General features: G+C 37.1%; 1 protein-coding gene across 2 annotated transcripts in view; it reads left to right on the plus strand.

Moving 5' to 3' along the window:
- The window catches only part of ADK (adenosine kinase), a 266323-nt gene that overhangs the window by 173783 nt on the left and 76679 nt on the right, over positions 1–15861 (plus strand). For both annotated transcript variants that reach the window (XM_063163823.1, XM_063163825.1), the window contains exon 7: positions 15368–15538. In XM_063163823.1, coding sequence (XP_063019893.1) covers positions 15368–15538 — 171 coding nt within the window. The remainder of the gene's footprint in view (positions 1–15367; positions 15539–15861) is intronic.

The following is a 15861-nucleotide window of genomic DNA, read 5'->3' on the forward strand; positions in this document are numbered from 1 at the left end:
TCTTAGAAAAATACAGTTGTTTTTCACACCCACAAACACAGAAGACTGCCTGAGCAGATATGGACCTTGCTGAACTAAATGGAATAAACTTAACTCTTGGGTTTCAGCTTAAAAACAGCTTGTAACAAATGTGCACAAACCCAGGGTAAATCTGAAAATTCTCCTTTTGGAGTAGAGCTGATGGGACAAATTTTAATAAAATTGGATACATCTGCAGTGGTATCATATATCAACCAAGAGGCAGACAAAAGAAGTAGGAATTTATTGGAGGAATCCATCTGACTTTTCTTGTGGGCAGAATTACATCTGGCATTTGTGAGGGTGTGCCATTTCCCAGATCTTCACAGTATGTTGGCAGACTCTTTTAGCAGGCTTGGATGTTCATTTGGGAGAGCGTGATCTCTGAATAGATGCATAATTCACTGCAGTAAAACCAAGGTACATGTCTCCTCACAACAGACTCTTTTGCCATAGGAGGAATATCCAAAGACAAATACAAATTTGTAGCAGGCAGTCAGAAAAGCAGACAAAGTATTACTCTGTCAAAATGCCAGACATTCAAAAGATGTTTTATAAAAGTTTCTAGCCTCTCCTGGTCATCTTAATCCTCTTCTCAGCATAGAATTCTCATAGAATGATTATGGTGGTAATTGTGGAAAATTGGTAATCATCAATGGTGTTAAATATCTGAGTTCTAAAATGTATCAGAGGCTTAAAATTGTTGGAATATTTTCCAAGGACTATTATTAACAGTGAATATTTTAAAGTTCCTTTGCTCCAGGATTAGAGTGGTCAGGGATATGGCAGGGTACATGAGACATAAGAAATTGTTGTGGAGAGCAAATTGCTAGAAAAGCAAGTTCACAGGAAGACTTCTGCAACTCCTGTGTGTATGAATGCAGTTTGTCAGGAGTAAATAGGGTCAGAAGACACTTCAGAGATTGTATATAATAATATACAAATATACAGAAGTACTACTGTGCTATTCTCTGAAGTCTGCTGTTTCAGCAGCCTGAAGTATTATTACTCCAAGTTTATGGATGTACATTAGGCTTAGACTTGAGTCCTGTTGGATTTACAAAGTTAAGTGCATAAACTTCACAGGCCTGAGGCTCTCATTCAAGGGGAACTCATGTAATTTCTCTGCTGCTAGACAAGGCCAGGCCTGCAGTTTCTAACAGTAATTACCTCTGGCTAAACCTAGCAGTTAGGTGATATAAGCATTTTGTATTATTTATGTGTATCAGTTGTAAACTGGTAAGGTGTGGATGAATTCTTAACTCATTCTAGTTCACAGTGGATAAAATCAGTTGAGTGCTGGCAATAGAAGATTTGGATGTTGTTTGTTGGGTGTTAAGTGTCTAAAGTACTCATTTGGTGAAGCTAGAGCCTCAAACCTTAGCTAAGTCATTATATCCAAAAATTCTTTCTGTTGGAGCAGTCTGGTCTCTTTTGGTGCCTGGAAGGGAAGCATATGAACAAAGTCAGCTTCCAAACTCAAGTTTAGCAAACATAAAATCCAGACCAGTATCAGCATTGGTGCAGTGGTGCTCATTTGTAAAAGCCTATGCCAGCATGAAATTTATTCTCCTCTTTGCATTTCAGTTTGTGTCTCTGGTGACTGATTTAAAAAATTACTTTTTTTTAAAGTAGCTTCTGTGAAGGATAGGTAAACGGATCAGCACAGTAAGGATCAAGCTTACCTGCACAGGAGCCTCCATCCTATGATGAAAAATTTTTCAAAAAGTGTCATTTGCAACTGTTATGGAAATCTATCAGTGCCTGTTTCTGTTACAGAGCAACTGTGCTGACAGCTCAGAGGTGAGGGAGTTCTGCCACAGAACTGCAGGAAGAGCTGAATGTGCCTGCATGGTTCTTTCACCTGAGTGACAGGTCAGAAAGAATAGCTCTCCAGCCTTCCTGGTGGCTCTTTGCATATGGAAACAATAAACAAGCAATCCATCTCTTTGTGGATCTTCTTTAAATCATTGATCTAGACATGTCATATTTTATAAACCACTTACTTCCAGTTAAAATTTTTTGCTTTGAGTTTCATGAAATAAGATTTCCATACTACAGAATTACAGAGCATAAAAGGAAAAGGAGTGAAAGGCAGTTTGTGCTTCACATTAGTACAAATAAAGTGAACAAAGCCATCCATTGTGTTCCATTTGTGTCACTGTTGTTAGATATTAATTTGATAAGGACAGACTGTGTTAAAATGGGGACTGAAAAAAATGTTGAAACTTTTTTTTTTCCCCTTGACTACTCCATCATACATTATAATGTTTATTGTTGAGATTAAGTACTCTCTATTCAAGCAGTAACAAGTTTCATAGTGGAACAAAAGTAAGCAGCACTCATGAAATTCATTTTAACAAAAAGTATGAACAGAAAGATATGAAAACTATTGATTATGTTGTCTGTGGTGACATACAAACAAAATGATAACTGTTCACATCTATACAAGTGGAAGAATGGCAGTGTCAGATTGTGCAGAGATTAACATAAGAATCTGACATCTTTGGTGAAAATTTGTAATTACAATTGATGCTTTGGTAGAGATTGGAATGAGGGTGGAATCTTGTCAAATAATTTTTTCTGTTGTTCATGTCATTGCCAACTACTTAACCCTTTGATTATCAGTGATTATTGCTATGGGTAAATGTGGCTGTTGTAATAAGTTTTTCTGTGATTTGTACCAGTTCTGAACATCTGTTTCAGAAGGAAACTTTTTAAGCTTAATTTTGTTCTGCAGAAGATGTCTTAAACAATATCATATAGATACTGCTCTCCAGGGCAAAGTTTTGTAAAAATGGCTGATTTGTGTCTCAACTGCCTTTACTGAAGAAAATTAGAGCTCTAAACATGCGAAAACTTAAGAAATGTAAAGAATTTATCTATGACTGCTGAGTGCTGGTTTCAAGGTGCCATCATCACTTCTGTTTCTTATTATTTACAGAAGTGTTTGATACCACTCTGCTAGCTTGGGTTTCTTACTAGATTCATGACAGGGTTGGACTGGAGATGTTGATGAGGAGGCATTGTAGGAACAGGAGTAAAAAGGAAATCCTTGATTTCCATAGTTAGCTGTTCTGAAGAGAGAGCAAGCTCCAGTAAGTACCAAATCATCTGACTTTTCTGTAAATTAAGGCATGTCGTTGATACAGATGCACAGAAGTACATCAAAAACTTGAGACAGACACTTTCCATGTTTGAAGAATGCATGCTGCATTTTACTTTGACATGGCCCAATAATTTTATTCCCTAAAATTAGGTTATTCTGTTACATAGTTTCAAAATGTTCCTGTTTGGCTGTTTAAAAAGTTGAAATTCTGTTTATCTAGCATAAGGAAGGGATTTAAAAACTCTCATAACTAAGTAGGTGATTTTGAGAGATCCCATCTTCATTTTCTTATAAAAGCACTGAAACATAAGTTCAGCTGCTGATTTTAAAAGGAGTGCTTTTTCATTTGTCTTAGCTATGTGCCTCAAATATGCCAAAGTTATTCAGTGATAGTCTAATCCAGAAATTGTGGTTATAGTGTATAAATTAGCACACAAGTTAACACTGTTAAATACATTATGATAGCTTTAGTGTCTATTTTTCTTATTTTCTCTGTTTTCGGGGACACAAATTGAATGGGCAAAGATTCAAGCAAAGGGTGAAAAAGAACAGGGAACATTTTTTCATAATTAATATTCTGATTAATATTCTGTAACAGAGTTCATTCCTGTTCAAAGGACTATCTACATATAGGGTTGTAGGCATTATTAAGATCACATTGACTTCGTAATTTGGAATTCAGAGATGCTCCATGTGAAGAGGAAGGGCTGCAGAAGGATCTCAAACTCTAAGGTGTTCTAATGCATCTACGTGGCTTGTTTGCAAAGTGCATACATTTTGTGGTGTCTGTTTCAGGGTAAAATAGCTAATTTCTGATTGTTAGGGGACCCCCTGGGATGCTCTGCTTTGAGATTCTTATTTAGAAGCTGATAGAACATCAGAGAATGTTTGTCCACATCTTTTTTGTCCATACTTTTCAAATATTCATAGATCTAGTATATCATAGATTTTTACAGTAATTCATGTTTCAAGGGACCCCTAGAGATTTGCTAGAGCAAATCTGAAGTTTTCAGTTGCTTTGTGTTCAGTCATTTTGAATACTTCCAAGGATGTTCTGATGTTTGATCCCTGTCATGAAAATTCTTTCTCCACGTGAAATTTCTTTGAATATTATAAAACTCACCTGAGTTTCAAAAGCAGTTTGATTTATATGGTTTTTAATACCATTTTTAAGAACATGAACTCTTCTTTTTCCCCATGCATTTCAACATTGTAAAAAGAAGCCAATTGAATTAAACCACACAAACTAATTTGTGCAAGAAGAGACATTGGTTCAGGAGGTGAGGTCTGATTTCTAAAACTAGAATTTCCATGTTGGAAGTATCTCCTAGAATGTAACCTTGTTTCCATAAAGTAAAAGTTTGGAGACTTATATGAGTCCAAAGAAGTCATTAATTACTAGTTAGTAGTGATTTTCTTCATTGCTAGTTGTGTTCTGCACTATTGTAAATTGATTTAGATCTATAAATTCTCATTTACATGGCAGTTTACAAAATCTGTTTTTTGCCATGCATTAAAAAATAGTGCCCGTGTGTTTCTACCATTTCAGAAGTAGTGTGTAACATTGCACAGCATTTTTGAAATCAGTAGCACAAAATCCTACTATGAAAAATCACATTGTGTTGCCTGTCTGAGCAGCCTCAGTCAGTGTTCCCTGAGCCCACCCTCAGGTGAGCGTTTGGTGCTAAACACAGCCCAGCAGGCACAGAAGGCACCTGGGTCCCATGAGCTGGGGTCCTATTCCTGAAGGCTGAGAAGGTCCCTGGTGCCTTTACTGCCAAGGGGGTGTTGTCACCCATTCTTAGGGAGCACAGGTATTTGCTCAGTAAGCTTCAGGGGCTTCCTCTTCTCAGAATCATTTGACTTGGAATCTCACTGATATTCTGCATCAAGAAAGGTTAGTTGTCTGTCATAGGTTGACCATCTAACCTGATCTTTTATTGATCTAGAACTTTTTTTTATTGGAAAAAAAAAAAAGTTTGTTCTCTCATATTTCATGTATCTGGAATGCGATTTTCTCCGAAAATGTGTGATTTTCATAGCAAATAATATGATGGGAGTGGAGTCAATTTCAGGCAGAGAGGCATGGAAAATATTCAGTAGAAAATTAAAACCTACTTAGGGTATTCAAGCATCTGGAATAGCAGTGCAAAGTGAAGCGCCTACTAAAGTCTCTTACTCCCCCAGTAATATGACATTACAAAAAATAATGTCTTTGCAGAAAATAATGTCTTAGCTGGGAAGTTTCCCCTGAGGTTATAAGATCTGGAAGTAAAAGACTTACTCTATTCTCCCTGGTCACAGTGGTCCTGCTATTAAAAGTAGGTTTCTGAGATATGAACTCATAAGTTCATTAGAAATAGAAACTTAATGTAAGTATTATTTGGCTCTAAAAAGCTAATAATTAAGAGTATTTCCCCTCACCCTTGGAATTTGAAGGAAGTACTTATTCAAGCTATAATAATTAATGCAAAACACTTATATAGTTCTTTGTATTCAAAATATTCTATAGCCAGTTATTATTGCCCAAATTAATTTAAGTGAAGATATCTCTGTTTAGAGCTTAGCATCTGTCCACATTTCAACTATTTAATAATTATTAGAATTAGCATAGATCCTGACCCTCATTTACTTGTGTTCAGAAACAAAGCCATGTAAGAGTCTTTCTGTAATGAAAATTAAAAGGCCAAGCAATAACATTAATGTTCTTTTAAATAATTAATTTTTATGTGTGGAAGTGTGAGCAATAAATGTTTTATTGTAAACCCTGATGTGGTAATTAATCCAAGTGATTAGGACCTAATTGCATGTTCATATTAAATGTTATATTTGCTGTGAAAGATATTTTGTTGGAACTGTGGTTTGGAGGATAGAGTTGTGAGAAGAGTGATACTTGAAAGAAATATTTAACTCACTTTCTCGTGACTTGGTAAGCCAGAAAATGAAAAAATATATCCTTTATTATTATTACGCCAATTATATTTTTAGTACTTATGAGCTTTTTGTTGCACTATGCACTTAATTCTATGCAAGAGTGGTGCTTAAACATGAAAGTAATATGTAGGCCCTATAAAATCAGCTGGGAAATACCTTGGAGCTGGGAGAGGTGTTTGTTTTATTAATCATTTACACCCTAATTTGCAAATAATTGAAGTTGTACTATTTCATAAGGCTGGTAATCTCTTTGATGCAAAGAATAAGTCATCCTGTGAGCAGTGTTGGTTTCAGGTGCCCTGGTTGTGCTTTGGAAAGCCCCATTGCACACCATATGAATTCAGATCTCCACTGAAGCTTTGGAGCTGCTCCAGAATTTCACTAATATATTGATGGAGTTTGGGTCCCTCTTTTAAAAAAATTTTATTTTATTAGCATAGGTGGGTTTTTTCCTTCAGCAAAGTTACTTACTTTAAATATACTGTGGGCTTCTCTGGTCCTATATAGAACTCAGTTTTGCCCATGAGTCTGCCTTGTTTGAACAGACTCAGTTAAAGGATGAGTTAGCATTTGAATAGTGCTATAAGCTTCAGAAATCTTTTGACTTACCACTTGATCATTTCTTTTTTCCTCTTCATACCTACCATGCTACACATTTCTGATGATACCATCTTTATTAGTGAAATAATACGCTCTTTCTTTGGGGCTCTTGAAATATGTTCTAACGATGATGGTAATGACTTTGATTAATATTTAATCCCCATGCTGCTATGTTCTTATAAATTACAAGATCTCAAAGGTAGCTGGGGGAGGGAAGAAAGGTTTCTGCTGAAGTGTTTCAGGATTAGAGTGCTTAGGGAGAAAGATACCTATATTTTTTTATTTTGTATCTGCTTTCAAATGTGAATTTCAGTGAAACATTTTGTACCATAGCCACATTCTTGACAGGGAAATCTTTAAGACTGATTTATTGTCCAGGGCACTGGACTCATTCTCATGTTTGTTTATGTTATGGGACTGTTGCATTCCTCTGCATCACCTGGGGATCGTTAGAGAGGCCGCAGGTATAGCAGTTATATGCCAGTATAGAGCAAGAGCTTGGTGAGAGGTTTTTTTTCCTTTTGACCCCCAGTCGGTCAGTAGTGATTATCTACTAATATCAGTCATTGTTTCACTCTGAGTGTTAGCCTGTATTCATGAAACAGACCACTGTGCTCATACAAGCACGTTTAATTAAGCAAATACTCCTATTTGTTCTCTTCTTGTTCAAGGCTATTTTAATAAGCAAGAAATGGGCTTGTTTAAAGTATTTACTTAGAGAGCTTTCAAACTGAGGATTAATTGTCTAGAGAATTAGAAATTCTCTATGCATTTGTAGTTACATAGATTCTCTCAATTTACTAATATACTGTAAATATTATGTACACAGCAAACTTGAATGAATTCAACATATGGTTGATGTTTACATAATTTATGAGATGCCACATTATATTAATGGAACTAACCATATACAAAAAAGCAAATGTTGCACTATCATCGAGGGCCTAAATTAACCATACCTTATTCTGTGCTTCCTCAAGTGTTTATTTGTTGGGATGAGGATCCTGGGATTGTGCTCAAAATTTGGCAATTAAGATTGAAAACCAGTTATCTCATGGCTCCAAACATCATCAATAATATTGATGCCAAGTTTTAGACTTCTGGATATTAACTAAACAATAAAAAGTATGTCCAAGTCTGCTTTTTGGTCTAAACACAACATTATCCTTATATTAATAATCAAGTTAGACAAACCTAATAAAGAGTTATTTTAAAAGGATGAAAGGTGAAAGAAATGGTTTCTCTCTTTAATCAGCAATTTAACAATTTTTTAAGATGCATGGCTTTCTCAGTAAGGATTAAATTGATTTTCAATGAAAAAAAAAAGTGTGGTGAAGTGGTTCTGGGATACTAGGAGAAATGAAGTGGCTTGCTCTTCATCATAGCTTGCTTGATCTGCAGCTTATATTTTATTGATGGTAATACCCTATACTCTATAATACCTTTCAACACAAAATTTCAGTCATTTCAGTAATGTTAAGTAATTAAACCTCCCACTGGCTCTGCCAATGGAGGTGCATTTATCATTGTAACTATTTTGCAAGTGGGTAAACAGAGGCAAAAGAGGTTGAATTATTAATTGAAGTAATAAAATCTCTGGGCTCCTATCTCCCAGATGATGTTTAGTACTTCCTCCAAAATTTTGTTAAAAATCCAGTATAATTAAATGTATACATCTTACTCCCTGAGTTTAATAAACTCATGTAAAACTATATGCTGAATTTGAGAGAGCATACTTGAGAGGTGTTTTTGCTTTTTCACAGAGGGGCCAACTTAAGGGAGCGTTGTCAAACCAAATTCTTAAGCTCATTTTGGCAAGATGAATTTAGATCTTAACTAACTTAGTACTTTTCAGGGAAATAGGAGAATTTATTTATTTGGGATGACGTTTCTCTATGCCAAAAGTAGGTGTATTACTGCTCTCTGCCACATGAGTTACACCTCATTGTTAAAGTTCACATCTCTACTGTGACTACACATCTCCTAAGTAAAGTCACACAATTATTTTGTCCTTAGCATGGCTTAAAACAACTCCTGGAGAGTGCCAAATTTAAACAGTAGTAAACAGGATTGAAAAATATTTTCAAACTGATTAAAGTTAAAAATAGATTGGTAATATATGCATAAAATAATTGTTTTCTTTAGCATGCAATGCCAGATATTGAAGGTTTTCTGCTACTGATAGATACAAATATGGCAATAATGAGAGTTCACTTCAGCAACAAAGAAGCTCTTCAAGTCTGAAAGCAATCCTCTCCTTCTGACATGCTGGCACCATCATAGAGGAAAATGTCATGGTCAATATAAGCACATTTACTGACAGTTAGGTTTTTTCCTATGTTCCTGAAAACTGTTTGAAACTTGACTTTTATCAAAAACAGAAACACTGGCCACTCAGAATGATAAAACAATAGTTTATGGCTTAGTCATTTTCCAGTTATAAAGCAATACTTTCATAAAAATAAACAAGGCATACAGGAACAAGCCAAAACAATTACTCAGAGAAATTGTTGCATTCTTGCTGTCCTTGCTTCCTGATTTAAAACAACTGCCTCCAGTAGGAGCTGGACAAAAAGCAGCAGATTTTGTTTCATTAAGTAACTGCTTGCTGGTCACTGAGATCACTGAGATAAGATTTATCACTGAGATAAAATATAATTCAAAAATGCAGTTGATACTAGGTCTAGGTACTTTCTAAATTCTAAATTACCTTTTACAGGAAGAACAGGTACATAGATTAAAATAACATTAATCTATTTCACTAATTTACAGACCAAACATTTCCCAAGTGGATGGTTACAAAGAGCTTTTGTCCTTTCTAGAGAAAGTAAAATGCTACTTTAAAGCCACAAGAACTTTTATTAGTAAAAGTCATGTTGATTATTTAATTTGTAGGGGTTTGTTGATTATTTCTGAAGGGTTTTTCCCCATACTATGAGTGTTGCATCATCATGACTATTCTGTCGTAGCTCAGTAAGGAAAATAATTTAACAGTATTTTCAAGCAGGAACAGGATACAAATATAAATGCTCACAACTGAGAGATTGGAGAAGTAAGGGGTTGATAAATCTGCTAACTTGACATTCTTGCACATTCCAAGTAATGTGCTCAGATGTTTCAATGTTAAAGGTAGTTTTTAAATTGCTCCCTGCTCTTTTAAGCTCACATAAGTACTAAGGCAGATGAAGAGTTTTTGCTCTGTCATTCCAAGGAGATTCCTTCTGATTCCTGTTCTGATGAAGATGATTTCATTGCCATGTCTCACAGTGGGTGGTACATGGGCTGCAGCCCATCTGTGCTCAGGCAGTTCAGAGGCTGGAATACAAAAGCCTTTCAGACTCTTCTGGTTGGGAGAGCACCTGGAAGCCCTGCGCAAGTCCTTTGGTGTGGAGCAATTACCTGTGGTTGCTCTCCAGCACAGGGACTGCTGTGTGCTCAGCCTCACTCTTGCCAAGCCCTGTACTTTGCTAGGCTGCAGCAGGTGACACTGATGGCAGAGCAGAGCTGAGGGATGCCTCTTGTGCCCAAGTGTGTGGCTTCAAGCTCTCTTTGTGTGCACAATGTAGGAAACTTGACCAGGTCCAAAAGCTCTGGCTTGGTTGTGTCTGTCATGTAATGCAGCAAGTTCTTCTAGCACCTCAGCACTCTCACTCTCTCACTGGAACTGCCAGCACATTTGAAGTTAGATGATTTCTGTAGGGCTTTACTGAATTGTGGTATTTATCAGGACTGTCACTATATAACTGTCAAGCTTTCTGTGTGTCTGAAAAATTCCACCCTTTAGATGGATGGGACTGTGATGTCATCATAATTGTATTTTTATGTAAATGCTTGCTATAAAATAATTTTGTATTAAATTATGTGTTCCTTTCCTGTTGGCAGAATAGAATTTGTCTTAAATGGCAGCAGACTGTTGTATCTGTTTTCCTGAAAGTTAAATATTTTGATGCACACTTATGATTTATTGATTTTACATTGTTACCAAATGGCATTCCCAAATCAGCTCAGAATACCATGGTTCAAAATCCTGTCATTCATATGATAAAGTTGTTTTCATGTAATCCACTGTGCAAATGGGCGTGACAAGGAAAGTGGAAGAGCTGGAAAGAAAGAAAAGCATTTTAACAGGTAGTGAGTTTGAAAGAAATCCCAGGTTTTTTTACCACCTTTTTGTATGTTTTTGAGCCAATATTGCTTCTTTACTATTAAACAGTAATAAATCCCAAATTGCAAGGCAGTTTGTTATCATCTTGCCCTGAATTTGTTTGGAAATACTCCCTCAGGAAAAAAAAAAATCTTGATCCTGATTGTGCAAACATTCCATGTGCATAATCTGGATGAATTTGTGTGCATGAATGCAGTGTAAGACAAGGCTTCTCAGCTTGGGCAGAACACCTTATACAGAAATGCATTCACCACAGCCAGAGTTGTGCTGGTTTCATGAGGTCACCTCTTCAACACTCTCTGTTTCTGTGCAGCTGACACTTTTGACACCCTTAATTTGCTGCCTTCACATCTGCTATAGCTGGTGCTGTAAGAGCTTAGTGTAGGTCAGAAGAAACCTTTTGGGTCTGTGTGTGTGATAAAAATGAGAGAGGTGGCTTACAAGACAAATTACTGGTGTGTAAACTCACTAAATCCTTCTGGTAATGCTAAGTGTCTACAAAGAAAAAAGATGTGAATGGGAAAGACTATCCAATATTCACAGTACCCTGGCATATCTTATGAGGTGCATCAAAGAATTCCTGAATATTGTAGGAGTGAGATTAGTTTAACATCCTCTATTGACTTTGTCCTCTGTTGTAGGTGTTTCATTGAATTTTAAAAGCTCTTAAGTTACAAACAAGTGACTGTATCTCCCATAGCCATGTGTCTGCAATACATGAATGCATTTTTCTTATTTCTTCAATTTTATTTCTTTTTATCCCACAAGGAAAATGGGGAATTTTCCCCACCAAAGGACTGTACTTAAATAAAAATACTTACCGTGCCTAAGAATGGTATTGCTTTGTGCATGTGTACATATAAACATTCATATAAATAATTCAATCTACCATCCCATTTTCCTAGACTATTTTGGTTCAGCTTTGCTCTCTGGCTTGTGGTACAATGGTAACTTCCTCCTGGCATAGAAAAGACACTCATTACATTTTGAGCAGCAGAAAATAGTAGCACATCTTGAAGCAGTAGCATCTGGTATACTCTATCAGCAAATGCCAAAGGAATGCTGTGTGCTGCTAATATATCTGATAGCCTTTAATGTTTTATAGGTTTTCTTAGTGTACAGTATTCCTGACTTTCACTTCCTATGACTGTGCTGCCCAATTGTCACATGTCCTTCTGTCATAGAATCATCAAGGTTGGGCGAGACCTTTGAGGTCATTGAATCCAACCCAGCACTACCACTGTAACCCTATATCCATTAAATGACATCACCCAGCACCAGACTCTAATGCCTCCTAGATACCTCCAGGGATAGTGACTTCCCCACATCCCTGGGCAACCTATTCCAATGCTTGACTACCTTAACAGTGAAAACCCTTCTAATATCTAATCTGAGTCTTCTCTGTCTCAGCTTAAGCCATTTCCTCTTGTCCTCTGTAGGCAGAGCAGAAGAGACCAGTCCCTCCTTCACTGCAGTCTCATTTCAAGCAGCTGTAGAAAGCAATGAGGTTCCCCCGGGCCTGCTCTTGAGACTAAAGAATCCCAGGTCCCTCACCCATTCCTGTAAGACAAGTTTTCTAGATCTTTCTTGAGCCTGGCTCCAGCAGCTCAATGCCTTTCTGAAGTGAGGGGCCCAGAACTGAAAGCAGTACTCGAGGTGTGGCCTCACCAGTGCCCGGTGCAGTGGGACAATCACTGCCACACTTCTCTCTGGCTGCCCTATTGTTGCTGCGGGCCGGGATGCCATTGGCCTTCTTGGCCACCTGGGCACATTGCTGGCTCATACTGAGCTGGTTATCCACCAGCATCCCCCTCCTTCACAAAGGAACATACATACACAGTAATTTCATTTTTTTGTGTAATGTACATTTTCCAGGCTGTTGCAATTTCTGTTTGTTAGCTGTCTCATCCTTTGATTCGAGGTATTTTCTTCATGGTTGTTTCAAGTATCTTTGTGTTTTGCAAGTAAATAGAACACCAAAACTCTCTGTAGTAGTCTAAGGTATGTAGGTGGGTATAGAATATCTTCTGAGGAGCCTCTTAACCTTCTTGTTAGTGGGAATAGAACTTCCTACAAAGTCTTTTATACACTGTATCCAGTGATACAGGATACACTTTTTCTCCCACTCAAAGCTAATGTTGGCTGACAGTTAATTGTTAGAGTAGGTAAGAGTAGCTGGCTTAGGCATTGCTTTGTTTCCATCTAGCTGGACCAAAAGCAGTGGCAGCTGCAAGAATCTGCAGGCTGAGTTTCTGTGGAAGTCACAGAGCAACTTTGCTCTGAATCCCAGTGGGATATAAGAAAACCTGGAGTTTTAGGGGAATTCATTCCTGTACACAATTGTAGCCTGCCACAGTAGAGTGGCCTGTGGCTTCTCTGGTTGTAGTTTAAACTTAGGGAGCTGGGTTACTGTAACTACACTGGTCATAGCTGCATGGAATTCTACTAAAAGTAGAGACAAAGTCAATTTAAATACCTGAAGAGAGTCGCTGAATTAGGTTTCTTTAAATCAATGTCTCTTCAAATCAAATTTTATTTTCTCCCTACTTTCTTAATTCCTTTGTGTGGATTGTACTGCTACAATTTTGTTTTGCAAAAAAATGTTATACTTGGAAAAGAGTTGTCATACAAAGAACTCTTAATTTCTAGATGTTTTAATGTCAAACAGTTATTTAAAAGAATATAAACAAACCCATGGAAGAATGCAATTAAATGGCAGAAGTGATTTTTAAGAAACCCAGAAGACAAAGCAATAGCCTTTGAGATTTCCTGGCCTTTACTTTGCAGGATCTAAAAAGCAAACTCTCCTATCTGTGTCTCAGCACTTTTATGATGCCTTTACAAGGAAAAGGGAGTTGGATGCAGGCCTGAGTTAGATCTCATGGGAATAGTGTTCTGTACCTTAAATTACAATCAGATGTGTTTTACTTCAGATGAAATTTTCAGCCTAAAATTGGTAAGAAGCCTAATTATTTGACCAGGTTACTATTTATGTAGACCACTGTAGAGCTATCTGTCATTTTTCCAGAGCTGGCAACACATCACCCTTGAAAGATTTTTATTTTGTGTTTGGAACAGTCTTTTTAAAAATCCATCTCTCTGTTCATTACATAAAATACTAAAAGATGGTAGAGATTGCTATGGAGATTAGAAGTTATAGAAACTGTTCATTTTAATTCTTCTGAATGTAAAATTAGCAAAGAAGCTTGGATGTTTACAGGCTTCCAGTCCTTCAGAGTGCTAACTAGCTCCACAGCATGCATAGGATTCTTGTGCCCTTTGGACTTAGATTGTCAACTAGCAAATCGTGCCCAGATTTTGAAATCAGTAATGTATCTTTGAGACTGGAGAGTGTGGAGTAAGGAGAAATAAATAGATATACTCTCAAAGTAGCCTTTAATCTATAGACTGATATTTTCTAGTGATTAGAATGCCTAAAATGATCTGATAACTGAAGCATGCAGGATGAAAATATAGCTATTCTGTGATTCAAAGGCATAAATTATATGGATAAAAACTGGAAAATAAGACTGTATCACTATTATATCTTCTGGAGTGTCATGGTGGTGATGTTATAGATAGGACTGAGATGGTGTTTTATTTGTCAGACCCTCCTTAAAGTTGTTTCTCACTGCGCCTAGACATTACTTCTGGCCTTAAATTTAACACTTGCTGCTCATGCTTGAAAATTGCTATTATTTACTGAGTTAGGAGAACAGTTAGTAAAATAAGTTTTAGAATTATAAAAACAAAACATATAGAATTTGTTTAATTAGTGCAAGTCTAAGCCTTTGTTTAATTAGTAGATCAATAAAACTGTAGGGGATCTTTACATGGCTCCTGGAACATGTGTGGTTGGGGTAACCATCTCCAATGCTAAATTCAAAATGGGAGCCTTGTTCTTCAGAGGATCAGCATTCACAATTTAGTAGACAAATAGTGATTTGTGGAAGCTGATACTTACTTAAATATGAATGTTCTGAGTGAAGGAAAGTACTTTTGGAAGAAGGGGGCAAATAAAATCCCTATGTGGAAGCATGAAAATCCCTGAGGTTTTTTTCTGCAAAACAGTAGCAAGTGCTACAAAGTCAGCATTTCCAAGGCCTTTATTGTAAACAAAATACTAATGTTTATGTTGGGGATTTCATTAGTCTCCTAGCTGTGTACAGAGCCATGAGACTGGACTGTGGAATTAAGCAGCAGAGTCTGATTGACTCTAGTACTATAAAGGGACATTTAGAATTATAATACATTACATTTTAAGATATGAACATTAGTCTTAGCTGTCATGGGAAAGTGTAGTCCGTGGAATGCAGAGGTAAGGAGTTAGATTTCATTTTGGAAGGCTGTGATGCTAGGCATATGCAGATTTTTTGTCATATCTTTAATACCTTAATGGAAAGGCAGTATTTCCCAGAAGTTTTTATGTGTGCACGTGTATGACAAACGTGGGCTGGGAGAGACTTTACAGAAATAGCATGCTTCATGTGGTACCTAATATAAAATTAGTAACATACATTGATTTGTTTTGATGCTTGCAGGGATTCTTCCTGACAGTGTCACCAGAAGCAGTATTAAAAGTGGCTGCTCAGGCTTCTGCCAACAACAAGATCTTCAGCTTGAATCTTTCTGCACCATTTATAAGCCAGTTCTACAAAGAACCGATGATGAAGGTCATGCCTTACGTGGATGTTCTCTTTGGAAATGAAACGGTGAGTCTTGAGAGAGTGATGGAAGGATTTGTATCTCTTGCACTTTGGGGTTTGTGTCTCAGAGCCTGCTTCACCAGGACATAGCCTCAGGCTGGGCCTCAAGGTTGGATATCAGGGAGAATTTCTTCACTGAAAGGGTTGTCAAGAACAAACTGCCCAGGGAGGTGATGGAGTCAGCATCCCTGGAGGTGTTCAAGAAAAGCCTGGACGTGGCACTCAGTGCTGCAGATCCAGTGGTGGTCAAAGGTTAGACTTGATGGTGTTGGAAGTCTTTTCCAACCTTAAGGATTCGGTAATTCACGGTCCTTCTTTTTTTTATAGCG

The sequence above is a fragment of the Melospiza melodia genome, chromosome 9 (assembly GCF_035770615.1).
Source record: "Melospiza melodia melodia isolate bMelMel2 chromosome 9, bMelMel2.pri, whole genome shotgun sequence".
Classification (NCBI taxonomy): domain Eukaryota; kingdom Metazoa; phylum Chordata; class Aves; order Passeriformes; family Passerellidae; genus Melospiza; species Melospiza melodia.